We start from the raw sequence: 26679 nt of genomic DNA, 5'->3' as shown, positions 1-26679 counted from the left end.
ACATGACCAAGTGAAGTTTATAATTTCCATGTAACTGCCATAACAAAAAACATAAACTTCACACCTTAGCATTTAGGCATATGTACCTTAATCTAGAGTGGGTAGTGTACCTTTGATTTGTAGGCTACATCCTTTGATTCGAGTAGAAGGTGAGGCTCTGTTGTTTAACAGGTCAATACCCTGGCTAATTGGGATTATGGTTATAAGGGTTTGAGAGCACTATTCCATAGACATGGAATTCATAACTCCAAAATGTTTAAGGAATATTGTCTTGTGGGTTTTACGAGGTCATGGATGATAAGACTTGGCCAAGTGTTTAATAAAGTGTTCATTAAATATTTATCATTCAGTGGGAATAAAACTAGTCGCAAGGAAAAAAATGTAATTGGAATGGTATATCGGTATAGTGACCTAGTTCCAGTTATCGATATTCTATGAGGGTATGTATGTAGTTGTCGCTAAATGGAAAAGCTTTAAGAAAAATAATTTAATTGGATTAAATTATTAAAGTTTCTGATAAACAGAGCGTTTGATTCAAGAGTGCAGCATTATCCCTTTAGTGTAGTCGGACAACATTAACACATTTGATACCTTACATTTATGAGATAAAATGGTATGGAACCGAGTACGTTGAAGCCTGTTATTAAATATTTCCTTATGGGTCCCCTAGGTGGCCGATAAAAGTTATCCTGGACAGTATGTGTGTAAAGTTATTCTGATTTAATTTGAACTATTTAGAATAGTTTTGGAAATTAAGTTAGACTAGTTATAAAAGACATTCAAAAAGATGCGTCAAATGTATTTAATGGTTTGAATTTTGATACATTTGTAGAGAGGGACTTACATGATTGTCATGTCAAGTATAAGGTAATGGTAAATTTTAGTGAATGCGATCTCGACCACGAGATCGCTAATTGCGAGCTCGACCTATGAGCTGATATAAATAATGGATGGATGCTTGCATGAATGTCATATAACCTTCATGGATTAAGTGTAATTGTCCACTGGTGGAATTGGACAAAAGATATCTCGACCTTGAGCTCGCTTATTGTGAGCTTAAACCTGAGCTCTAGCTGCCTTGTGTTTTAGTGTAGAACGCAAGCTCTAGTAACGGACTTGGGTGCAGTACCGTAACAACCAAGCCAAGCTTGAGTGAGGAGTTACTTGGCTTGACTCAACACATTTCCCCACATAATTCCACTAACTATATAAAGATGTCAAAGTCACTATTACATGCAATCTTGAATTTTGAGTTGAAAGATCAAGTTGTTGATCCCAAAAATTCTTTTAAAAATAGCTGAACTTACAAGCTTCAGAAGGTGTTCCAAAACTTTTCCGTCCCTACTTGTTACGTCTACGAAGCTTAGGTTATACCTTAGAAAGGTCTATTGGTGTCGAAACTTCACCGAGAAGGTAATGAACATTCTTACAACTCGTTTTAGTAGATCCTGGAGTATAGATTAGAGTCAACCAAAGTTTTGCTTGTTGCATGTTTTCTGACGACTTCCTTGTTTCTTTCAAATCACTATCATAATCGGCACAAACACCCTACTCAATGACTAGTACCTATAATAGGCACAAACACCCTTTTTGTAACAAGTATATGCATATATATTGTTTATTGGGTTTATTAGCTCTTTTAGATATTATAACCCTAGCTCTAGACACCACACTTACATATTTTGTTCTTAAACTTGATAAGGCCACAATTTGTGTAAGGTTTAATTATAGCAAAACATAGAGGAGTAACTATTTAAAAATTTACTAAACCTTGAACCCAATGATTTGGGTATTGATTTTTCTATTTACATGCATAAAAAACCATTCAAGGATCGAAGATTTTACTCAAGTTTGGAGGCTCCTTCTACTTTAAAGCTTCGCATCTTGATTCAAGTATAGAATCGCGTTTAGGTATCCACACAAGGAATTGTCAAGAAGGATCAAAGGAAAAATTACCCAATTGCTAGATTGGGGTGGGCAGTTAGGGCTAAACTCTCTTTCTCTCTCTTTCTCTCAAAATTCTATCATAAGCTTTTGAGTGACTGAATGACATAGGTGACAACCCATACAAAATTATCATATTAACCTTTCTTTGTGAAAAGACCAAAATACTTTTTAGCCCTTCTTTGATCAATAATACGTTCCTGACTTAAATCCTCTTATGCATGAGACCCGTAGGCTCCCTATCATGTTGGTAGTGAGTAGTATTGTGATTAACCACCAATTAATCGTTTCACTACACACAGACCAAGATTGATCTCTAGTAAGACTTTATGACCACCCACCAAGTGGAGATTAGCAAAGAATTGATACTTGTCAACGGTATGGTTACCGTGCAATCTAATCATTTCATCATGTATTACATCATTAAGGTTGAGGTACTGAAATCGTATCATCCTTAGATCACACCCTTGATGTATTTGGTATTTGGTTATCAAACTAACGATCGAGATTAAATTGGATTTGAGTAATCTCTCAATTCCACTGTGGCCACAATTTTATGGATAACTACTTCCGTAACCAGGAGTGATGAATCATTTGTTGATCCACCATAGTCATGGTATATTTTATGATGTGCCAATCACCACCGCATTGATAACTCTAAAAAGGATTATGTTAGGCTAGCATCAAACTATACCATTATGCATATACAACACTCCAATGAACTAAAGTCTTAGAATCACATACACCACTATCTGTAAGAGGATTTGTTCCATAGACACTGGGTTTACTGTTTGCATGGAATCATCTAGTGGGTCAATCCAGTGAACTTGCAACCAACAAACACCCATGCGTTGTATGAGGTTATCACCAAAATATCTTAACATACGAGACTTTTCACTACCTTTCAATGTGGTTGTTCAACGCTATGATTAGACCTGGAAAAACGAGTTTGGACCCGCGAGTTGACCTTAAACCAGGGTAAAAAATATAGGGTACAAGTTTTATACATTGGACCTTTTTTTTGGACCCGTACCCGGCTCAACCCGTTTTGCCAGTAGGTGAGGCGGGTAGACCCATTGGTAGCCGTTTATCTTTTAAAAAAAGAAACCCAAATTATTTGGGTTTGAAATCCTTAACCCTATAATAAGTCCCTTATCTCGACATCTCCTCTCTAGCTCTCTCACACATTCACACTTACTAAATCTCATCGTCTCTCATTGTCTCACATTGTCAAACCGCCATCATCCACCGTCGACATCTCCTCTCTAGCTCTCTCACACAGTCACACTCACTCACTCTCATTGTCTCACATTGTCAAACCGTCATTGTCCACCGTCAACATCTCCTCTCTCATACTCTCACACTCACCGACCGCCATTTCTCTACTTTCTCTTCTCTGCTAAATCGATTCTCTTCTTCTTCTTCTTTTCCTTTTTCTTCTTCTTCAACTACTACCAAGTACCAAGTCTTCAACTACTAATCCATAAGGTTTAACCACGGAAACCTTTTTCACTATACTTTGTTAGCTTCTCACTTCATGATTTATTGCATCTATGGGTTTATGTTGGATGTGTAGTGATGTGTTTAGAATGCTACTGGGGCGTGTGTTTGGTTACTGTGTTTGGATGTAGAAATAAAATGTGTAGTGACATGTTAGAAAGATTTATAAAAGAATTGCCCCTGGACCTTATAGAAATTTATGGAGAACTACTACTGCCCCTCTATTTTAAACGATTAAGTATACATGTAATTAGTTGGTAAATGATAAAAGAACCACCCCTGATGTTTAGATACTGAATGGACTGGTTATTGTCAAAAGGTTTTAATTGATTGATGAGTAAATATTGAGCTGTTTAAGGACCGAGGTCAATGTTTGATTGAACAGGATGGTGAAGTTATGGATGCAACTTAAGTGTTTGATGATTTGCTTGAAAGACTTATTAAGTAATTGAGATATAAAAAGAGTTGAGAATATATTAATTTATGAATTATAGAGCCTTTTTTTCCTCCTGTTCTAGTAATAATTTTTGTCTTCTTTATTTTATTTGGATGGTATTTCTTCCTTTTTTATATTTTCGTGTTGTTTGGGTTTATTTGATGGCTAGAAACGTAGATATAGTAATGAAAATTAGGCTTTTCTTTTTCTTTTTCTTTTTAGTCGATTGAAGTATCTTGTTCAATGATTATACTTCATTGAATTTTGCATGTAGAATCAAAGAAGTAAAGCTTATTTAAATCATACTTAGAAAATTTTTAGTCATTGATGTTTTATATTGAGAGTCTCTGAATTTCAGGTTGAGAATTGCTACTTCATTAAGTAGTGTAAATTTGTTGTTTTAAGTAGTGGATGTTCGCTGTTTCAATATTTATTTTTATTTGAATGCAAGCAACAACAATTGTTTCTATGCTTGAGATCATAGGAGGAAGATAAATATTTAGCAGATCAAGGGCTGCCTGAGCTACTCCTACTGCTAATTTTATCAAGACATATATTATATTTAAAAGTTGTTCGTTTAAATCAAATATCAATAATAGATTTTTTTGTTTAATGACTTTGATACGTTAATAAGATTATCGCACAATTCGATTTAAAATTCTATGAAAAAAATGTTGTGCTTTTAAATATGAAGATCAATCAGATTAGATGCGACGAGATATCATAGAAAGCAACAATATTTTGGGGATGTAACTGTCATAATTGAAAACTGCAACCATTTTAGGGGCGTAACTGTCGTAATTTAAAACTAAGGATGAACAGTATCGAGTACCCATGAGTCCACTTGTACCGGCATAAGGTAGGGTGGGGGTCCAATATTTTGGACCCGTTTAGGGCCTATACCTGTGAGACTCGCACCTGTTTCGACCCGGCTCATCTGCTCATTTTGCCAGGTCTAGCTTTGATAGCCTTACCATATTATCTATGCCCTAGGTCAGGATAATACAAGGCTATGAACATTTCTAGAATGACCACCATATGTGCTCATTGTGATTTCACAATCAAGACTTAAAACTCTTGATTCCTTTGTCAAGATTATACCATTCTAGGGGTATATTATTACATACAAAAGAATATGATTTACATAATATATGAATAAGGAAAATAATGCCTCTTATTAATAGATAATTATGATACATCAAAGTCAATTACAATAATTTGGATTGGCTTTAGGGCACCTACTCTAACAATTAGTGTGTTGACTTTTGTGAGACATGGATGGTTGTCTAGAATATAACCTTCTTGTTTGTATGGATTAATTTGAACCTTGCATGAAATTTCGGATGTGTTGGATGCGAAACATGTGAAGTCATATATGTTGCATGTGTAAATGAAATTTCTGTTTTTCTATAACTAAGTAGTTTATTAGGAAAAGTTTGTTATCCAATGACTAATTCAGGAAAACTCATTCAAATGTATTATTTAACATACAAAACTAAAAAATACTTATATGATCATAAAATTTGAATTTCAAATACAAATTAAAAAAAAAAAATCATAATTAAAGTTCGAATTTCAAAGTAAAATTTCCATACTAATTAACTATCATAGATAATTATGTGAAGTCTTGATTTAGGCCTTAATTCCATGTACATAAGCATAAGCTAAGATATTTTAAAACTTTTATTCAAAATTATAAAAGAATTAAATTAAAACTAGAGGCCAAAAATATTAAAACCTCAATCTCAAACCAAGAAGTTCTTTGGGCAAAATGTAATAATGGGATTGAAAGAACAAGCATCATTGAAGATTATGAATAACCTCATAAATATATTGTTGACCAATGAGTCACAGTGCTCTTATTTTGATGATAAAAAACTAATGTGTCCCTATATAGTATCACTTATGACATGTTCTTAATTGTGTACTTAGATGACAAGGAAGTTCCCAATCCATACAAAGAAATATCAAGAAAGGAAAAGACAAAGCTGGGAAGAAGAAATTTGAAGAAATTAAGAAAGCTTAAGTCTAGGTAGTTTCCCTTGTAATCAATTTTATTTGTATTAAGCATGAGTATTGGTTAGAAAAGTCATTTACATATGAAAGCTCTCAAAAACTTTTTTTTTGGGTTTTTAAGATTTAGGCTAAACTGTTACTTTTCAAACCTAGGTTGTTAAACTTTCTTTTCCAAAGTTTTCATATTATGTAGTTTAAGCCATACGTTCAACCGAATTGTGCTTCAAGATTATAGGTTTTAAATTTCAGGTCAAAATGTAATAATTTAAAGTTTGGGGTGTTTCTAGATTTTAAAATTGAGTCACAATGTCATGTTTCAAAGTTTTGGGATAAATTAATATTTGTTTGGTCGGTTTGTTGGTTGTCCTGTTTAGTGTCTAGATTGGGAAGAAGCCATATTTTTGGGTTTTGCCAATCCGATTGATAGGTTTGGTAGTTGAATTTTCACAATAGGTAGTGCCACGTGGGCATCACATAGACACCATGTCTATCTAGTCATCCATATTCAAGGCGGCCAATCGAATTCTACGTTTTTCAGGTTCGATTTTTAGGCACAACAACTTTATTTTTTGGACTCTTGTATACACACACGCACACGTGCGTGTGTGTGTGTAAAACCCAAACCTAAACAACTTTGGCATACTAAACTTGAAAAAACATGTTAGCAAAAGTGTTCAATCAAAATCAAAGAGCTTTAAATTGTTTATTTCTCTTTCTAAATCATACCTTTGCTACACCAACACTTGTATCCTCATAGATTGGGTTATCTTTTAGGTGTAATTGAGCCGAGTATTGGGAAGCTCAAGCTGGGCTCGGCTTGAACGGTTGTAACTCAAGCTTGAGCTCAAACGAGCTTCAAATGTTGAGCCCGAGCTCAAGCTTGACAAAAATATGGGGGCTCAGGCTCGGCTCAATTGCTCGAACCAATGTCAATAATAAAAAAACTTTTGTTCAACCCAAATCAATTAGTAATCACCCGAAACTCTCTTCCCAAACAAACCAGATTATACAAAATATTTTAACACACATAAACAAGAGTACAAAACTAAACATAGATAACAAAAGCTTTACGAAACCTAGAACCAATGTCAAAACAATTACAAACACATACTAAATAAAAATAAATAAAATAATGAAAGATACAATCAAACACCAAGATTTGGGCAAGCAGCGTCCATATCGTGATTGCCACGATTCAGGCAAAAGGCGACTACATCGGGTTGCCAAAGTTTGGGAAGATCTGGGTTGCCAAAGTTTGGGCAACTCTAGACTCTTGGAGAAGGGAATGGGGAGAGAAAGAGAAGGATGAGAAGAAAGAATAAAGATGAAGAAGAAAAGAAGAAAGGAATAAAAGATAAGGAGAAGAGAGGTGACGAAGGAGAAAGAAGAAAAGAGAAGACTGAGTTGGCAAAAGAAGTTAGGGTAAGAAATTTGAATTTTGGATGGTGTAAATGTCACTGTTACATAGTTTAGTAGGCAAATGGTAAATTACATATATCCCCTAATAGTTGCAAAACTTGCATATATACCTTATCAAGCTCTAATAAGCTCACGAGCCGCTTGAGTCAAGTATTTGATTTTTGAATTCGGCTCAACGTGACACTTGACCTATTGGAGCTTGGGCTCGAGCTCAGCTTGGCTCGCCTAACACCCGTAGGTTATCTTGGGTTAAACACTTGCTTATACACTCTATGTAGGGAGTTTTCCTTGTTGTATCAAATCAACCTTGGATTGTAAAAGCGTGGGGCTCACTCTTGGGGTTTTGGGCATTTTTAGTTAGAGAAAGTAAATCCTAGTGTGTGTGAGAGATTTCAATGACACCTTGTGAAACAATTACGTGTAACACTTGGAGGAAATCTTTTTGTTTTGGATTTGCTTGGTTGGGTGATCAACCAATGGAGATAGTGGAATACACCAAGAGGGAAAGCTTAGAGGAGTGAAGGCAGGTTAGGTTGGGATCAAACCACTATATATCATTTGTGTTTGCTTTTCTCTTCCCCTATCTCTTTACATTTGTGCAATTTACTTTGTATTTGTGCCTATTTGATTGCTTATAATTGTTCACATTCACAAAGTGCACTAGAAGAGACCCCGAGTCACAAATTGTTTGGATTTACTCATATAGCTAAAAAGTAATCGTAGGAGATTACAAAACCTAATTCAACCCTATAAATAAGCTAGTAAACTTAATGTAATATATGTAGGAGGGAGATTATTTTTGTGGCGTTACAAAATAAAATTGAAAAACATACTATTGCTCTCGAATTTGATGTAATCTCTTGGGCAATGAAATCCTTTCAAAGAGAATCCAAATTCATATGTTTTCATTTTTTATTTTTAAATTATATGCCCCTAAATTAATAATTTTTTTTTTGGTATAATTCTTCTAAGAGTATGTTTAAGATTATTGTATCTTAAGCATTAATCACTTCATTTTACACTACAACATTAAAAGTGTTTGGTAACACTAGTTAAAAGTGATTGATGTTGAAGTTGATTAAAACAAAATTTGATTTATAAATGATTTTCAAAAATTAGGAAGGGTAGCTTTGAAAATCAGATTTTTTTTTTTTAAAAAAAAAAAAAAAAAGTGATTTTATATATGTACAGTGACGGATATACCTTATTTATAATATATTAAATTAAAAATAATTTTATAAAAATTAATTAATCAAATAAAGTAATTTAATAAAAAATTTAAAAAATAAACAGAGCATTAGTATGAGACTGCTTAATATTTCAATTTTTTTTTTTGTTAATTATAAATAAATTTTGTATATATTTTAAATATTTATAAAAGAGTTTTATAATCATAAAAAACATTTAGTACAAATTATATTTGTAACATTAATTTGAAAGTCTAATTCATCAAACACAAGTTTATAGCTTTTGAAACTTACAAGTTACAACTTTAAGAATAAAATTTTATCAAAAAAATTTCAAATTATTTTGAAAGTTGAAAAATGATTAGATCTAAAGCCTTAAGTACGTCTATTTTTTTTTCATAATTTTTCATTTATTAATACTTTTTTGTAATTATTTTAAAAGCAAATAAATCATTACTATTATTTAGAAAACAGGTGTCAAGAATCAAAGAGTAGTTTATCTGCTGGGAGTAGCCTCACCTCCTTTCTCTTTACGAGTTGTTACAGGCTCGGATCCACTTCAATCCGGAGCCCAAAGTAATACGGGCCAGTCCATTTATTCTAAATGGGCCAGACAAGGTGAAGAAACAATTAAATCCACCTCAATATAAAAATATTTAAAAGGATAAACAACTGATAAAGTGAGCTGACAGAGTAACAATGGCTTCTCTTCAGCTCAGTCTTCCCTTCTCATCGGCTAGCCGGTTCAGACACCGGCCGGTTCTTTGTGCTAACGAGCGCCAGGTGCTCTTTAACCGCATTGCTCCCGTATATGATAACGTGAGTCAACTCCACTTGTTCGTTTCGTTGCACTTAGCTTTTATTCATTTAACGGTTTCTTTAAAATTTCCTATTTTTCCTTTTTTATGGGAAATTGCAGTTGAATGATTTATTGAGTTTGGGTCAACATCGAATATGGAAGCGAATGTCTGTATCCTGGAGTGGGTATGCAATTTTATATATTTTTGAGTTTTTGTTATTGAAATTTTATGCTGAATATTGAAATTTTGGAACAGAGCAAAATCTGGAGACAATGTGTTGGATGTATGTTGTGGAAGTGGGGATCTGACATTTCTTTTGTCTGAGAAGATTGGGCCTGATGGCAAGGTTTCTTCTCTTTCTTTGCCTTTGAATCTATTTTCGTTTGTGTCTCAATGATACAATCAAATGATTTTACTTTTCATATCAAAACTTGGTTTCTTTTTCTGAGTATGTGCTGCAGCACGAGGCGCATCAATATGGTGTACAATAACAGAAAGGAACCTATACAGTCTTTTTTCCCTGCTTTCAAAATAAAATAATATTCTGATTTGCATGCTGATTTATTCATATTAGTAGTATTGATCCTTTACCGTATTCATTTTACATAGTAGAAATTGTTTGTGTGATTTTTATTTTTCTGGTCAAAATTTGCAGGTGAGAGGTCTTGATTTCTCAAAGGAACAATTGTCAATAGCTTCATCGCGGCAGGAGTTGCTCAGAAAGGCCTGCTACAAGAATATAGAGTGAGCATTGGTAAATCTAGCTGTTGAAGGATTCAGTAACCTGCATATAACTGTTAAAAATTAGGAAACTCTATTTCATGTATATGGTCATGAAGTTTGCCAAAGTTTCTTGTGTACAGGAAAATGATCATTAAATCCTTCTAAATTTCATCTGTAGCTATTAAATTTTAATTTTTGCAGTAACATTAGTAGTAGTAACTGTCCCAAGGAAGTAATATTTTCATTCATGTAGGTGGGTTGAAGGTGATGCTCTTGATTTGCCGTTTTCTGATTGTTTCTTTGATGCTATTACCATGGGTTATGGGCTACGAAATGTGGTAGATAAACATAAAGCCTTTGAGGAGATGTTTCGAGTTCTAAAACCAGGTTTTGCCTTATACCCCCTTCCTTCTGTACAGGAATAAGAAATAATGAAAGTAAAATGCAACATGATGAGGGTTTTGCTTTCTTCCTGGGATTTGCAGGCTCTACAGTATCTGTCCTTGACTTCAACAAAAGCACTCAACCATTTACTGCCACGATTCAGGTATTCAATAGAAATAACAAATGTCGTTCTTATGTTGGTTTCTAACTCACTTTCTAGCTTGAGATACTAATTCATGTTCTGGCCTTTTTGTATATAATTGAATTTAATCTAGTGTTGTGATTCGATCTTATGTTTGTTGAATCAATAGTTGAGAACTAATTTTCATCAGTTGTGTGGAGAAATATTTTTCTTGTATTTCATAATGAGATGTACAATGAATTTATAGCAAAAACAAAAAACTAATCTAGGAAGTAAATTGTTACATTCCTATTATAATTCTATTTCCTATTCCTATTATAATTCTATTTCCTATATTACAAAGAGAATAATTCTATTTCCTATTTTACATTTCAACAAGTTGCAAACATGTTAAACTAAATTTTCTACATTTGTTTTCTTTTCTCAAGGAATGGATGATTGATAATGTTGTTGTCCCAGTGGCAACTGGTTATGGCCTTGCTAAGGAATACGAGTATTTGAAGAGTTCAATCAAGGAATTTTTAACAGGTTCATTCCTGCTCAAAAACTGTTAGTGAAATTTCTTTTCTTTTATGTTGTTGTGAGATAATCGGTTTAATATCCCAAAAATACCTTCAATAACTCATGTGCTATCTATTGTTAGACAAATTGTTGACTGACCATATGCTGAAATTTTTGAAGAAGAACACTCTTTGATTGTAAATTTTCTTGGTGATTTGTTATAAAGACATTTTCTCTATCATTGGCCATAGCCTTATGCTGGTTTTTTCATTTTATGTAGGGAAGGAGTTGGAGGAGCTTGCTTTGGAAGTAGGATTTTCTAGAGCTAAACATTATGAGATCAGTGGAGGCCTCATGGGGAACTTAGTGGCCACTCGTTAACTTCGAGTCCGTTTGTTTTATTATTTTGGATATGATTTTGGGAATAACATTGGATAGTTGAGTAGGGTTATTATTACGAGAATATGATTTGAAGAATATGTGTTTAGTAGAGTATTTTGACCTTGTTATTTGTGTTGAATATTTGATTGATATATTTTTTTACAAATGATTTATTAATATAATATTTTGGTTCATTTTGTTAAAATAATGTATTATTATAACATTAAAACTTATCAATTTACATTTTAATAATATTAAACATTTTATTGGTAATTTTGTAACCAGTAAATATTAAAAAACAAAAACCCATATTAATTTCAAGTACTAATCCAATTGTTTAAAAACATCACATTAATACATATATGCCAAAAGTACTAATTATCAACCCTTACAATCGTTCTTACATGTATAGTCCATTAATAACTACGACATGGTCTACTGTGCTGCCCACAATGCATTCGTTATGTTATCCCGTACAGTCGTCATGTTGTCTATAATACCTTGTTCCGGTTGACTCGGTCCTTCTCTGTTTTGGCCATCTTCTGCCCGGTTTTGGTGATCACAATATACTTGCTCATTACTCGTATTTTCAGTATAATGTTCGAAGATAGGGTCATCCATATTGTACATTCTGATAAAATTATGAGGTACACAACATGCCATAACAATTTTCCCTTGTTTGTCCAACTGGTAATTGTTCATTCTATTCAGAATACGGAACCGTCTTTTCAAAACACCAAAGGTTCTCTTGACAACATTACAGAGTGAAGCATGTTTGTAGTTAAACAATTCTTATGGCCCCCTTTGGTTATGGCGGTGATCAGAAATATAGTAAGCCACTCGCCTATGAGGGGCGACTAACCCCTCTCTATTTGGATAACCCGCATCAATCAAATAGTATTTCCCTATGATAAAATCAGACATGTTATTTGAATTACAGGGCCTCAACAGTGGAGCAAATACGCTATAATATGTCAAAAAAATACTTATACCTAGTGGAGGATGTGGGAATCCAGAATTAGGATCATCAAGAATTGAATTTAAAACTCTTGAATCATGCGCAGATCCTTCCCATCCAGTAACAACATAAGTGAACATCATCCTAAAGTCGCATGCAGCCATTACATTATGTGACAACGTTCCTTTGCGATTCCGGTACCTATCGGCAAATTCATGTGGAACCGAAACGTATACATGTGTGTCATCAATGACTCCAATACAGTCCTATCATCAAAATTGAATTTTACTCATATTAACCGACTATCAACATTAATAACACAATGAACTTAACTGTCCACTAATAGAAAACATAATGAACCAGTACCTTCAAGAAAGGGTAATATTTTCGGTTGGCTGATATTTCCTATGGAGCATCACTGAAGTCAGGTGGTCTGATAAACTCTGTCTTCAACACACATATCGCCCCTCAAACTGCGCCAACATATCTAAAGATCGTCTCACCCGAATGTTGGAAATCCTCTATCATCGTTCTGATTGTCTCGTTTTTACCAACGATTGTTAGAAATATCATAACTTGTTCTTCCAAACTCGTCTTCCTGGTTGGTCGCAATGTGCCTTGCTCTGACAAAATGTCACATAAGTATGTGAAACAGTCTTTGTCCATGCGACACTTGTCAAAGATCATGTTAGCATGACCATTAAGTACTTCCAACATGTACTCATGACCAGTTAATATGGATGTATGTCATAGTTGATACTCAGTTGTTTCTAACGCGGCAACACCGCAGAGTGCAATGGCTATATCTGTCAATATTTCTTCTTCGTCATCTGTAGAACGTCGTCTTCTTCCTATACGGCTAGACGACGCCATTTAAACCTGCACATTTGCAAAACATTGATCAACAATTAACAGTTGTTGTACTACTTGGCAAAATATAACAGTCAATATTTAATTCTAATGACAATCCAAAACTCATATGAAACATGCAATCTGACATAAAACAGTAGCACAATTAATAAGTTCAAGCAATAGTGTTATAAATTCTAATTCTAATGACAAGTGCCCACTGACGCATACAAAAGTGTTGGCAAACACTTAGGACATACAGTGTCATCTACAAATTGCAAAAGTCGTTATAAATCCAATTAGCCTTTTCCTCGGGCGGGAGTTTCACGAATATCTCCCGCCACCCTATATTTTGATATAAGTACTTGACAACTGGCATGTAAAACTCTATGGGTACTTGCATGACCGTCATGATGTCAATACAATTGCTCATGGAAAACAGATCAGATGGACCACTGGTGTTCTCTTTGTCCCTCTCATTTCCATTGCGATTGCTAGCCCTCGATCCCATAGTCCGCTTCTCCACAAGCTCTTTCGTCAATCTACCAATGACATCCGCAAGTGATTGTCCAGGGTCGCTTCTGTTCCTCTTATTTCTCGCTCTTCCATGGCCAGATGTGTTTGGCCATTTTTCCCCTGTCATTCGATCTGGATTAGGTTCAAAGTCGCTATCATCCATGGGAATCATGCCCTGATTGGAATAAGTGGAGGTCTCCATCGGTTGAGCTGTAGATATATACACATATCTCCCAGTGGCAGTTTGCTTCTCAAATATGATTTCATAAAGCTCCTTGTGAGAAAGTCTCTTGTGGTAGAATTGTTGCGCCTGTGGGTTTTGCTAGTAATGTAAAAGAATAATATATTAATATTTGGCAGTCTGAAAAAAAAAAAGTGTACAATTACGATGTCGTTGATTAATATTAGTTAAAAAGTTGAAAATTTACCTTGGCATATTCTTGCCAAACCTCTACGGGACACGTTGGACCTTGTGACTCATGATCCCACCCGAACCTTGTGTGTTGCAGCAATTTCCGCCATGCTTGATATACTCTTCGCAGGCGAAAGTACTTAGAGGTTACTTGTGTGACGTTGATTCTCCTCCCAGCCACTGATGATAAGTCGTCCAACATTTCCTGGTAATCTACTATTTTTATTGAAGTACTGTACGAAGTTTTTGCCCGCTCAGACAACAGGACCAGAAATTTGTGGGTCATCTCAGCGGACTAGTTCATGTTATCACTAATCTAAGTACAGTACGATGAGAACGACAACCAACATTGGGACACCATACGAATCACCAATCACATTACAAACTGACATACGCACATTTAAACGTAATCAAGTAAACACAGATAAAGTTATATCTCGTTCGATCCGACACTGCTTGAAGACGTCAATGCAGGGGAAGATACAGACAATGTCGACCAATAGGGTGTATGACGAACTCCAAGTCTAGAAAAACGTCGAAACTTTCGCCTCTGCTTCAAGTAGTAATCAATCCTACGACGTCAGGATAAATTATACTGACATCTGTGCATATGAGCGTCGATGTCAAATCTACAGAACAAATATATCAGTTAGTGAAATCCCAAAAAAATATTTCCAATAATTTTTTACTCCCAAAATTTATCCATTACATACAGTATGTTACATACAGAACATATGAAGCTACACAATATTTTGACGCATGTGTTAAACACTGTAAGCAACATGGCACATGCTCTAACCGTTAAACCCCACAAACAAATCCACTAGATCCAAGTTTCTCATGTGCAAAAATCACTTTGAGTTCACCAATTATAAAACACATTATTAAAGTCCAAATTAAAAGGAATAATAAAAGGAAAAAATAGTACTAACACAAAGCCAAAATAAAAATAAAAATCAGGACAATTGCGTTGAGTCTCTTGAAAACAAACATGTCACGGAAGCTAAGAAACTGGATTCGCAAACTTTCGGGGTCTCTTCCTTCCTGAATATTTTGGACAGATATACAAAAAATCACAAATTATGCGTAGATGTTTTGTACACGATAAACCTACAAACACAAAACAAAACAAAAATCAAAACGCAATCACCTTTCCCTTCCCTGATGTTTGTACACGATATAACCTTCAAACCCAAAAAAAAATTCCAACACATCACCTTTCCCTTCCCTAATGTTTTGTACCAATATAACCTGCAAAAAAAAAAAAAAAAAAAAAAAAAAAAAAAAAAAAAAATCAAACACAATCACCTTTCCCTTCCCTTAATATTTTGGACAGATCTGCGACAAACACAATCACCTTTCCCTCTGGACAGATCTGCGACGTGGGTGGTAAACGTTGGTGGGTGGGTTTCGCAAAATCTGCAACATCGGACAGATCTGGTACGTGGGTGGTTCACGGTGGTGGGTGGGTTTCACAAAAAAAAACTGTCATGGGACAGATCTAGTGGTGTGGGGTGGTTCACGGTGTGAAGAAAACTGAGAAAATGAAATACAAATGCAGTGAAGAAAACTGAGAAAATGAAATACAAATGTAGCGAAGAAAACTGAGAAAATGAAATACAAATGAGAGAGAAATAAAAGCTGCAAACTATCTAACGGTCAAAAACCTGTCAGGATCGAATTTTCAAAGCGCTATTGTCTGAATAATAAGCCAAACACTATTGGAAAAATCGGTTTGAGAATATGGACATAAATAATAAGCCAAACAGACCCATTGATATTTACAATTTCATCTCAAACCTCGGGACCCTCAAAACTGTGTTTTAAAAACCGAATCGGACCGGACCGACCGGTTGGACTGGTTGGACTATCGACCGGTCCTCTATCCGGTCTAAAACATAATCAAAACCGTTTATGTCATTTGACTCGGATTGAACCAGATTGGATCGGCCAAACAGTGTCGAACCGCCGGTCCAACCAGTTCAGTAGAAAAATCGGGTCACTAAGAAAATACCCACCTTCATCTTCATCTTCCCTCCTAACTCTCTCCAATTCTCAGAACTTATCCATTTTAGTCTTCCCCATGAAAATTTTTGCTAAATCTATAAAATGGCCCCCAACTTTCCCCTCACCTTTTTATCCACACGCCTCCCCTAGCTTCTTTCTCCCATGGATTCTATTTTCATTTCTTCCTCACTTCCCTCTTCGTTTGCTGCTTTCAGTCTTCCCCGTGATAACTAATTGCTGTTTTTTTGTTTTTATTGATTGATAAAAGAGAAGCCATCAAAACAGTAAAATGAACCCTAACTTTCCTCTCACCTTTTTATCCACGCGCCTCCCCTGCTTTCTTCTCCCATGGATTTTATTCATTTCTCCTCACTTCCCTCTCCGTTCTTCAGTCTGCCTCATGAAAATTAATTGACAATTGTTGTTTTTTTATTTTTACTTATTGATAAAAGGGAAAGCTTGGGGTGCGTTTGGCTCCCTATTTCTACCCATATTCCCAATCCTATTCTCCAAATATTGTTTGGCACATTATTCCAGAAATATTACTATATTTTTTTAATTACTTTTTGTAATACCCAAGATGTCAAAGGTATGTTCCTAACTCGAAATAGTCATTTAAATGTTAATTTTATGTTAAAAAGCATAAAATCTAACTAAGGGAAAAATAGTCGATTCATTTGGAATGGTATGAATCAATTATCCATAGAAAGGCATTAGGGGTGAAATGGTCATTTTGCCTATGGATAAGCATTGAAAAAGTCAAGGATGAGTAGGCTTCATTGCATAAATGCCCTTATATGAAGAATTAAGGACTTATGAATTATACAACTAAAATAATTGGGCCAACTACATAATTTTGGAAAATAAATGAAATATTTTCCTATAAATGAGATGAAATTCGTTCAAGCCAAGGGAGAGAGCATTTCTTCAACATTTCTTCCATTTTCTCTCAAATCTTCCATGAAACAACCTTTCTTTCTCTAAGTTTTAAAGGAGTTTTGCTTATTTTTTCAAGGAGAACAAGATAGGAGCCTTGGATCTTCAATTTGAAGGGTTTAAGGTAAGGATAATGTTAATAGGAATTGATGTGGCATAGTTAGTATGAAAATTCGGATTTAGTGAGCTTAGGGGTTTTGTTAACCCTGCTTCAGTATTTCGACCATAACTTGAGTTATAAACATCTAAATGAGATGATTCTTGAAGCATTAGAAAGCTAAGACACAGACCTATAACTTTTATGTTTATGCCAAGAGCCAATTCGTTTGATAAATGGACGGAAAATGGCCTGAAGTATAAACTGGTTATTAAAGTTTAAGATTGAACATGATCAATTCTTATGATTATGAATTGATTATTAATGTATTATTGTAATTATGCCATGTACTAATGTTTACCCATTAGTTAGATGATCTTTGAAAGATATACATGGTCATGATGTCAATGCATGATTAATGTTGTGAAATGGCATGAAGATGTAATGTAATACATGTTTCAAGATGATGTATGTGAGCAAGAGGTAATGTAAATGGATTGATAATCCATAGATGAATTAAAAGTATTAAGCTCACCAAAATATGTATTTACATGCCATAAGATGTTAGAGATGCAAATAGACATGATAGAGATGCATATAGACACGATGGAAAACGCGTAAGCATATCCTCGTATACCGGTTGAGGAAAGATGAATATATGCTTTAGATGCTAAATAACGCGTAAGCACGCCTCCCGATGATATGAGCTCTAGATGAAATTTGAGGCTAGATGATATGAAGTGCTTAAGATGCTAAGAAAAGTCCGATCGGCTAGACATTAAATGGTTCATATGCGTTTAGTAGCATTACATGAGTTATGATGTTATTTACATTATGCGATGATTTATGCTCATGTTAGATGATTTTAGATGTTATGTCATGACATGTGATGTGCGTGTACTATGTTTACATACTTATTTGTATGTGTACACATTGATGTTATATAGCCATGGGATAAAATGATGAAAGACATATGAAATAGAAAAAAAAAAAATATATATATATATATAATAAAAGGGGAAGTATCCCTAGATGTAAAAGATAAGTGATGTGTTAACAAATATGTTTAAATAAAGATCAAATAACACATTTAGAATGAAACGGATCATTCCTTACTGAGCGATTATCGCTCATCCTTTTATTGTTGATTTCTTTGCAGGTAGATTAGAAGCGAGGGATGCTAGAGACAACGGGGCTACACGTGAAGGGAGATGATTTATTGTCATCTTGATGTTTTTATCTTGATGTAAATAATGTAAATGATAAATATTTGTGAAACACCTTTTGGAATAGTCCACCTTATAAATATGTTTCGAATGTGTATTTTATAGATAAATTCTTAAAGTTTTGAAATTATATGTTTAGATCCTGCATGACATTTTATATGCATGTATTGGATATTACTATTATTATCCTTACATAGATATTTTTTCTAAATACAACTCATTTTCCAGACATGTATCCTCGAGATTCTCATTGAGGGATATTCAGAGGATACCTGACTGGAGGGGGGTTTTACACTTTTAGACCCCTTAAGTTTATTAATTTCATTAAATACCCCCAGAAAAAAATGTTTAAAAATTAAAAAAAACACCCCTATCAACCCATACTTGCCAGATTCCGGCAACCACCATCGGTGGTAGCCAAAATCTGTACAACGGCCTACACCACAACCAGAACTGGCTGGTAGTTCACCGATCTGGCCTTTTCCGACCTTATCCACCACGGATCTGGCTGAAAAAGGCCAGATCTGACGGCAAAAAAAATGGCCATCGTTGACCGAAAACGACCACCATATTGTTGGACTTCTTTGGTCTTTTTCGACCGTCGACGACCACATCTGGCTATAGATCTGGCCTTTTCCGGTCAGATCCGTGGTGGATCTGGCCGGAAAAGGCCATAGCGATGCGTTACGACACAGATCTAATTCGGCCAGATTCCGGTGGTGGTGGCGGGAATCTGGAACTGCGGGTGGTGGGGGTGTTTTTATTATTTTATATGTTGGGGTGTTTAATTAAATTAGCAGACCTAGGGGTTTTTTTATAAATTTTTAAATGTTACCTCATAATACTCCTTTATTTAACTACTTAATATTATTCTCAAAATCTTATCCAAAATAATAAATCTATGCACCCTTGGATATTTGAAATTGAAATGTGTTAGGATATGAAAAATAAGAAATTAATTAATGAGAGAGAAGGAGTGGTGGAGAAAATGAGAGAGAAAAGAAGAGGCCTTTCACTGATGAAAGAGGCGGCTGCAAATGGAGATTTGAAATTGAAAAAGTGTTGGATTTGGGATTTGGGAATATGCAACAAAAAGAACTTAATTAAAGAGAGAGGAATGGTGAAGAAAAGGAGTGAGAAGGAGAAAGTGAAAAAGATTGAAATTCAAAAAAAAAAAAATTTTAATGATGGCAACGGTCCAACCGTCGGTTAAACCGGTTAGATTGGTCAAATTAAAAACCGGACTCTTGACCGAGTCAACATTCGGTCCGGTTTTTAAAATATTGCCTCAAAATGTTTCTGCCTTGATGGCGAAAAAGACTACTGTAACAGTTATCTAATTACTAATATTCAACCTCATCGCTACAGGCTGTTTTCTTCACCCATATGATTATCTATTAATTTTTCAGCACCGACCTTTCCAGATATGATTTGCAATCCTTACACAAAACTCAACCATACCTTCTTATTTATAATTTAATAATTCCATATTCACATCCAAATTTTATTGCATCTGTAAATGAAGTACCAATGAGGAATGACATAGTTAAGTGTTGAAGTTGTATATTAAATTATATTTGAAATAATTGTTTTCTTGTAATTCATAGTTAGAGAGTTATGAACACATAGCTAGAGAAGAAAAGATGTAATTATTTTTACAATATGCATGCACTTTTCATGAAATCTTTCTATCTCACAATCTTTTCTCACTCTTTTGAATGCTCTTGAGAAAGTTGATAATCAACCTCAGTAATACTGGTGTTAGACACAGGCTATAAGCTTGATTGAAAACTTTACGTGCTAATTCTAAAAACTGAGTTACAAATATAGCTTTAGAAGGAAGGGGTGATTATAAAGATATTAATTAACTGATGATAAACATGTGGAAAATAAGGTTAACTTTTCATGTTAATATGCACGTGATTAACATCAAATACATATGTGAAAATAGAAATTAAGCACTACCTAATCATTTATTTGAACAGTAACTAAAATGAAATACAGAAAAACATCATGTAACATTTTAGTCACAATCATAGATCACGACAATTTCATTCCTTTTTTAAGGCTTGATTGTATGCTCACCCCTTACGCCATTTACTCTTTATCCTGTGATATCAAAGTGTTGAGAGAGTAGTAGTAGGGTGAAGACGGTCGTAGAATTGCATCATAAATAGCGGAACAGAAACCTACACACCTAATTAATGTATCATATGGCCTTCTATATATCTGTATATTCTAATTATTCTTAATTAGAATGGCAGATGGAGACGTTGATGGGAACATACACAATTAAAACACGCCATAACTAAACTACCTACTATCAACGCACCAATGAGGATATCCACAAATATTTATGGTCCCATTATGTTACTCTATATCCTTGTGGTAATGTAAAATCAATACTATTGGCAATGAACTATGAGGCATTGTCCATTATACAGTAAAATATTTTTATAGTCACGATGTTAGGACCAATTAAATTTATGATTATAAAGAGGTTATAATTTAATAAAGGTGTAGTTACAAGAATTATTGTTTTGATTTCTTATTTTATAATTCATAGTTTAGAAGTATTAGGATTTCAATTCATTGTTTTAGTAACATTAGGATAGTACGGAAATAGATATCAAATAGTCACTGTAGAATTGAGTGATCAAATTCGATAACTTCACTATACTAATTAAATAGATATTAATGTCTTCCTTAATAATCCAAATGAGCAACAAATCGCATATGTTTTAACTGAAAAATAAATCATTACTGGAATTAGACAAGAAGAGGAAGGAGATACTCTTGAGGATGATAGTATAGAAATACGAAAAATTTCATGCTAAGAAACTCTAAACATGTTTGAGAGCTAGAAATATTTTAACTTCAATAAGAAGGTATCCATGCTGGTTGCTTATTATGTATCTGCAAGATAAAAAATGTAATAACAACTCTAAAGCATAAACATTGTCTCAAATAACTTCAGATAAATATTTAATTCATCTTAAACCTTTAATGTAACATAGTATATATTTTTTACAATATGTATATAATTATTACTATGTAGAAATAAGTTCCTTGTGACAGGACCTAGAAAAATCATAACTTATTACAATGTAAAATTTATTCTTATTTACAATTAACCCAGTTGGAACCAAAAGTTTTTATAACTACATAAAAGTTATTCCTATATGGAATATCACTACAGAGAAGTTCTACTGTATTATTTCATATCCATTTTGTAGTGTAAAACCAAGTCAACATTTAAACAAAAACAAAATTACTAAGTACAAACCCATTTGACTCGATCAAATAGACATCAATTTATGGCGTCCTACTTTAACCCTCAGTTTAAAACCTAGACCAGACTAGCCGGTCCAACCAGTTCGATCGGGACTCGACCTTAACTCCAGTAAAACCGAACATAACATAAAACCCGCTTTTGACTAGTAATAGACTGATGGAACAGTACAAAACCGTCGATCCGAAGCTTAAAACGGTTCATTATTTTGGGGTTAATCTGATCCCTAATTCTTAAATCAGATTTGTAGCATTGTTTCATTCTCCATTTCATTGAGTGAGCAAACATTCTCCATTTCATTGAGTCAGCAAGCATTCTCCATTTCATTTTAATACCATTTCCGTCTCCAAAGATCTTCCATTTTTATCTTATATTCTTCTTCATTTATTCTAAAATCTACCATATAAAAAAGAAGAAGTAAAGGGAGGAGAAGGAAAATGCAAGAGAAGAGGAGATGGAGAGAAAGATTAAGGAAAAAGAATAGAGGAAGAGGAAGAAAGAAGATTAGAAGAAAGAGAAGATGAGACAAAGGAGAATAGAGGAAGGAAGAAGATTAGAATAAAGAAAAGAGGAGATGAAGAGAAAGAGGAAGGAAGGAAAGACGTTACAGGAGAAAGAGGAAAAAGGGTTAGAAGAAAGAAGAAGCTGACAAGGAAAGAGAAAAAAAGGAGAAAGAAAAAATTGATGAGGAGAGAGAGAAAAAGGACAAAGATGAAAGTGACGAGGGAGAGAAAAAAAAATTAACAATAAAAATGGCAGTTATTTTATACTTACAAGGACTTATGGTAAATTTTAGGGATATATTTATAAATTTTTAAACCTACAAAGACTGATAAAATTATTCAGATATGCGTCTGTTGAATACCGGTCAGATCGGCCGGTCTAACCGATTAGACCGGACAACCGGGAAACCAGTCCCTTGACCGGGTTAAGGAGCGATCCAAATAGGAAATAACCTATCGAGTCAACTCACTTCCTAATTAGTCAACTCTACATTCGACTCACTCTTGCCGACCCCATTCCCTTCGCAATTTCCCTCAGCACAAACTTCTGAATTTTCCCCGTCGAAGTCTTGGGCAATTCTTCTTTAAACACCACCGTTTTCGGAACCGTGTAATGGGGCAACCTCTTCCTGCAATAATCTATTATTTCTTTCTCCGTTGGTTTCATACTCAACTCCCCCCTCAAACTCACAAACGCACATGGAGTCTCTCCCCAGAACTCATCCGGCCGAGCCACCACCGCCGCTTCATTAATGGCCGGGTGTGAGTACAGCACTGACTCCACCTCGACGCTACTCAAATTCTCTCCGCCGCTTATTATTACGTCTTTTGAACGATCTCTTATTTCTAAATATCCATCGGTATGCATCACACCCACGTCTCCGGTGTAAAACCACCCGTTTTCTTTCAAACATTTACGAGTCCCAACCGGGTCTTTAAGATAACCAAGCATTATGCATGCTCCCCTCAGCACGATTTCACCCAATGATGACCCGTCACGTGTCACACTCGCTCCTGACTCAGGATCCACCACATCCGCTTCAGTCAACCCGATCGTCCTCACCCCTTGTCTCGCTTTTAACCTCGCTCGATCCGTTGCCGGCAAAACGTTCCATCTTGATTTCCAGGCGCATGAAACAACGATTCCTCCGGTTTCCGTTAAACCGTAACCGTGACTAACTACAAAACCGAGCGACTCGGTCCTCAAGAGGACGGCGGCCGGCGGTGGAGCTCCGGCGGTGAGAATCTTAACAGAGTTGTTGAGTGGTTGATTGTCTGGAGAGTTTGATAGCATGTTGAGCACAACGGGAGCACCACACATGTGAGTGACGCCGTGTCTTCGAATGGAGTCGTAAATAATTGAAGCGTCGAATTTACGTAGACAAATGTTGGTCCCGCCCACGGCAGCCATGCCCCAAGGGAAACACCAGCCGTTGGAGTGAAACATGGGTAGCGTCCACAAGAACACGGGCTGTTTCGGTACGGACCAGTCAGTTAAAGAATCAACGGTCACGATGAAGATCCCACGGTGGCAATGAACGACGCCTTTTGGAGCAGAAGTTGTACCTGAGGTGTAGTTTAATACCAGCGGGTCCCACTCGCTCTCCGGCCTGACCCACTTGAACTGGGGATCTCCTTTCTCAACCAGGCTCTCGTAGGAGCAAACGAAATCAGAATCAACGGTCTGCGATGAAGCATCATACTCGTCAGTGATGAGGACGACAGCAGGGGGTTTGATATTTGGCGGGAACAAAACGACGGCGTTGAGAAGGAGAGAGCGTGATTGGTGATCGACGAAGACGAGCTTGGATTGGCTGTGCTGTAAGAGAACGGAGACTGTCCGCGCGTCGAGGCGGGTGTTAATGTTGTTGAGAATAGCACCGGCGAAAGGAACGGCGAAATGGAGTTCGTAGATGGCGGGGATGTTGGGGGCCAAGACGGAGACGACGTGGCCCTTGGCGATGCCGAGAGAGGAGAGGGAAGAAGCGAGCTGGAGACAACGACGGTGGGTTTGGGACCAAGTGTGAGTAGTTTTGTGGTAAATGATGGAAGGAGAATCAGCGTAAACAGTTGCAGCTCTTTCCAAGAAACCTAGTGGAGTCAGCGGGCATGAATTAGCAGAGGTGGGCTTTAATTCCTCCATGTTTGTTTGGCTGAGGTCTGTTTGTTGGTTAGAGGAATGATGAAGATGAAGCAGAAAAAGGGCGAGTGGGGATTTAATTTATAGTGAAAGGAAAGTTCTAAACAATTACGTGTAATCTGGAAATGATAAGAATAGAATAGGGCGAAAATAGGAAACAAACGCACCAGCTGTGAAAACAGTAAAAATATATATGAAAATGGTATGTTTATTAAATGAGATGTCAGATATTCTTGTCTTTTCCTAAACAAAAAAACATTGGATTCAATTAACATTAATAAAACGCTTCCCTTGGATGTTTTACTATCTATAACTGCTACAATTTGTGGATTATTACTGTACCCAATTAATCAAGGTTTTAAGAGAGACTTTATTCATCCTCAGGTTTGGTCAACTATAATGTTATTTATAGTGGGCAATAACTGGACACCATATTTTTTAAGTCTTGGTCAACGGTAAGTCTTGGTCATTTTTAATTGACTTTGAATATTAAACTATATAGTGGACACCCTATTTTCCATAAAATAAAAATAACTGTAGTGTTGGGTAACGTTAACATGTAAAGGCTTCTTTTTGAGTTAAAATCCTAATCTAATAAATACTAATATCTTTCCGTTACCCCAAGTACAATATAGACACAGCGGCTGTCATTTTCAAGAATACACGCCATTATAAAAGCGTCCCACTTCTTGTGAATCACATGTTGATGTTGATGATAGCTCCTTAGTCCCACCATGGCGTGACTCACGCTCTCTTTTGTCTTTTTTCTTAATTAATTTATTAAATTTTTGTAATATTTAATGAAAACAAAGTATATAAATTCTATTAATTAAAAAAGTATTTATTAATCAATTATATGGGCCAAAAATCTTCTTATGCCTTATCAGTCCTAAGTATTTATTTTCTACCATATAGGCCCAAGGTCGTGGTCCAATTCTAGTTAGACATACATCAGAATTCATGTTATGGGCCAAAACGAACGGCCCAAACCCATCCTCTCTCTAGATTAGGCATCACTATTAGCCCACCTAAGGCCAAGCCCATTGGTCCAAGATAATTAGGACTCTTCCTATTTGGATTCTATCCTAATTTGCCCAAGATTTCATATCTTACGTGAATTATGACTCTTAATCCTATTAAGGCAAGTAAATCATGATCTTTTCCTATTCACTAAACCTCTACTATTATGGACTCAATGTCCTATTAGGATACGAAGATCCTACGACTACTATATAAATAGGGGTCACACCTCTGTTTAGGCATTCAATCTCAATACCACATACTTGCTCCCAAGCTCCTACTCTTAAGAGTTATATATCTACGTCGTAGTTCTAGTCTTCGACTAAACTTCTAGTAACCTTTCATTCCCTTAGACCTCACTAAATTGTCTCATTCAACCTTATTGATTTAGGCGTCGAAGTGCCTACGGTAGACATCACATTGATGTTTACTTAAGCTCCATGCTTGTTTACTTTGTGTGCAGGTACAACGGATTATCAATGGCCTCAATCTCATAGGATCACACCTTCTTTCCGTAACCGTAGATTTTAGCATCTATAGTTTGGCGCCCACCGTGGGGCCTCTGACAATCAACTCCCGTTCAACATCCTGCTCTATAGAGAATCACGACATGGTTGAAATCACAGACACTGCCTCAATAGACCTCACGGCTAAGGTCGAGGCTCTCTCAACACTAATACAGCAACAGGTCGACAAGGTCACGACACTGGAAGCCGAAGATATCAGCATTTAGGCTAAAAACAACAACATCCAAGCCGAGAATCAGAATCTACGGGAAAAGGTAACTCAATTTTATTCTCTTGATTTCTCATTCAATTGGATACCAAAGAACTATTTCCATGTCCTGATGAATACCATGCAGCCACTCATGACCCCAGACCCTAAATCCTCGGCCTTAGACCCTCGGTCTTCCCATCTCCATTCATCCATGACGGATGGCTCAGCACTCTCCATCACTAACGCAACTATCCTAGCCATGCAAACATGACCCCTATCAGCTGACCCCTCAATCACCCGTGACCAGCTCACTCAAGCCATCCCCAGCTAGTAGCAACAAAATATCACCAACATCGACCATCCCATCAGTATGACTGACCCACACTAAGCCCAACAACCTTCCAGCTTGGCTCTCCCTCATGGGTCTAGCAACCTCCCTTACCAAACACCGCTCGGCTCGGCTTACCCTCATGGGTTGAGCGGTCCCCAAGTCACACCTTTAACCATACATGCTGGCAGAAGCACTCGAACTGCTACACTCATGATTACTTATCTTGAAGGAATGAATGGAGC

General features: G+C 35.8%; 3 protein-coding genes across 3 annotated transcripts; 1 reads left to right on the top strand and 2 right to left on the bottom strand.

Annotated features, from left to right (window-relative positions):
- The first annotated feature begins 9186 nt into the window (after positions 1 to 9186).
- Positions 9187 to 11458, top strand: LOC116135475 (2-phytyl-1,4-beta-naphthoquinone methyltransferase, chloroplastic-like). The gene is made up of 8 exons (XM_031421192.1): positions 9187 to 9321; positions 9422 to 9486; positions 9558 to 9648; positions 9958 to 10046; positions 10279 to 10412; positions 10511 to 10572; positions 10980 to 11079; positions 11333 to 11458. The coding sequence occupies exons 1-8, from the start codon at positions 9202 to 9204 to the stop codon at positions 11431 to 11433; spliced, it is 762 nt and encodes a 253-aa protein (XP_031277052.1). The 5' UTR covers positions 9187 to 9201; the 3' UTR covers positions 11434 to 11458.
- A 2050-nt stretch (positions 11459 to 13508) lies between these two features.
- LOC116135497 lies at positions 13509 to 14454 on the bottom strand. The gene is made up of 2 exons (XM_031421213.1): positions 14185 to 14454; positions 13509 to 14078 (listed from the first exon to the last, which is right to left on the bottom strand). The coding sequence occupies exons 1-2, from the start codon at positions 14452 to 14454 to the stop codon at positions 13509 to 13511; spliced, it is 840 nt and encodes a 279-aa protein (XP_031277073.1).
- Positions 14455 to 22639: 8185 nt separating this feature from the next.
- On the bottom strand, positions 22640 to 24483 carry LOC116135437 (probable acyl-activating enzyme 6). Its single transcript, XM_031421134.1, has one exon. The coding sequence runs from the start codon at positions 24370 to 24372 to the stop codon at positions 22717 to 22719; it is 1656 nt and encodes a 551-aa protein (XP_031276994.1). The 5' UTR covers positions 24373 to 24483; the 3' UTR covers positions 22640 to 22716.
- Positions 24484 to 26679: the final 2196 nt, after the last annotated feature.

The sequence above is a fragment of the Pistacia vera genome, unplaced genomic scaffold (genome assembly GCF_008641045.1).
Source record: "Pistacia vera cultivar Batoury unplaced genomic scaffold, PisVer_v2 Contig30, whole genome shotgun sequence".
Taxonomy (NCBI): Eukaryota; Viridiplantae; Streptophyta; class Magnoliopsida; order Sapindales; family Anacardiaceae; genus Pistacia; species Pistacia vera.
Note: the sequence above shows the minus strand (reverse complement) of the source record. Positions and strands in the feature narration are given on the sequence as shown.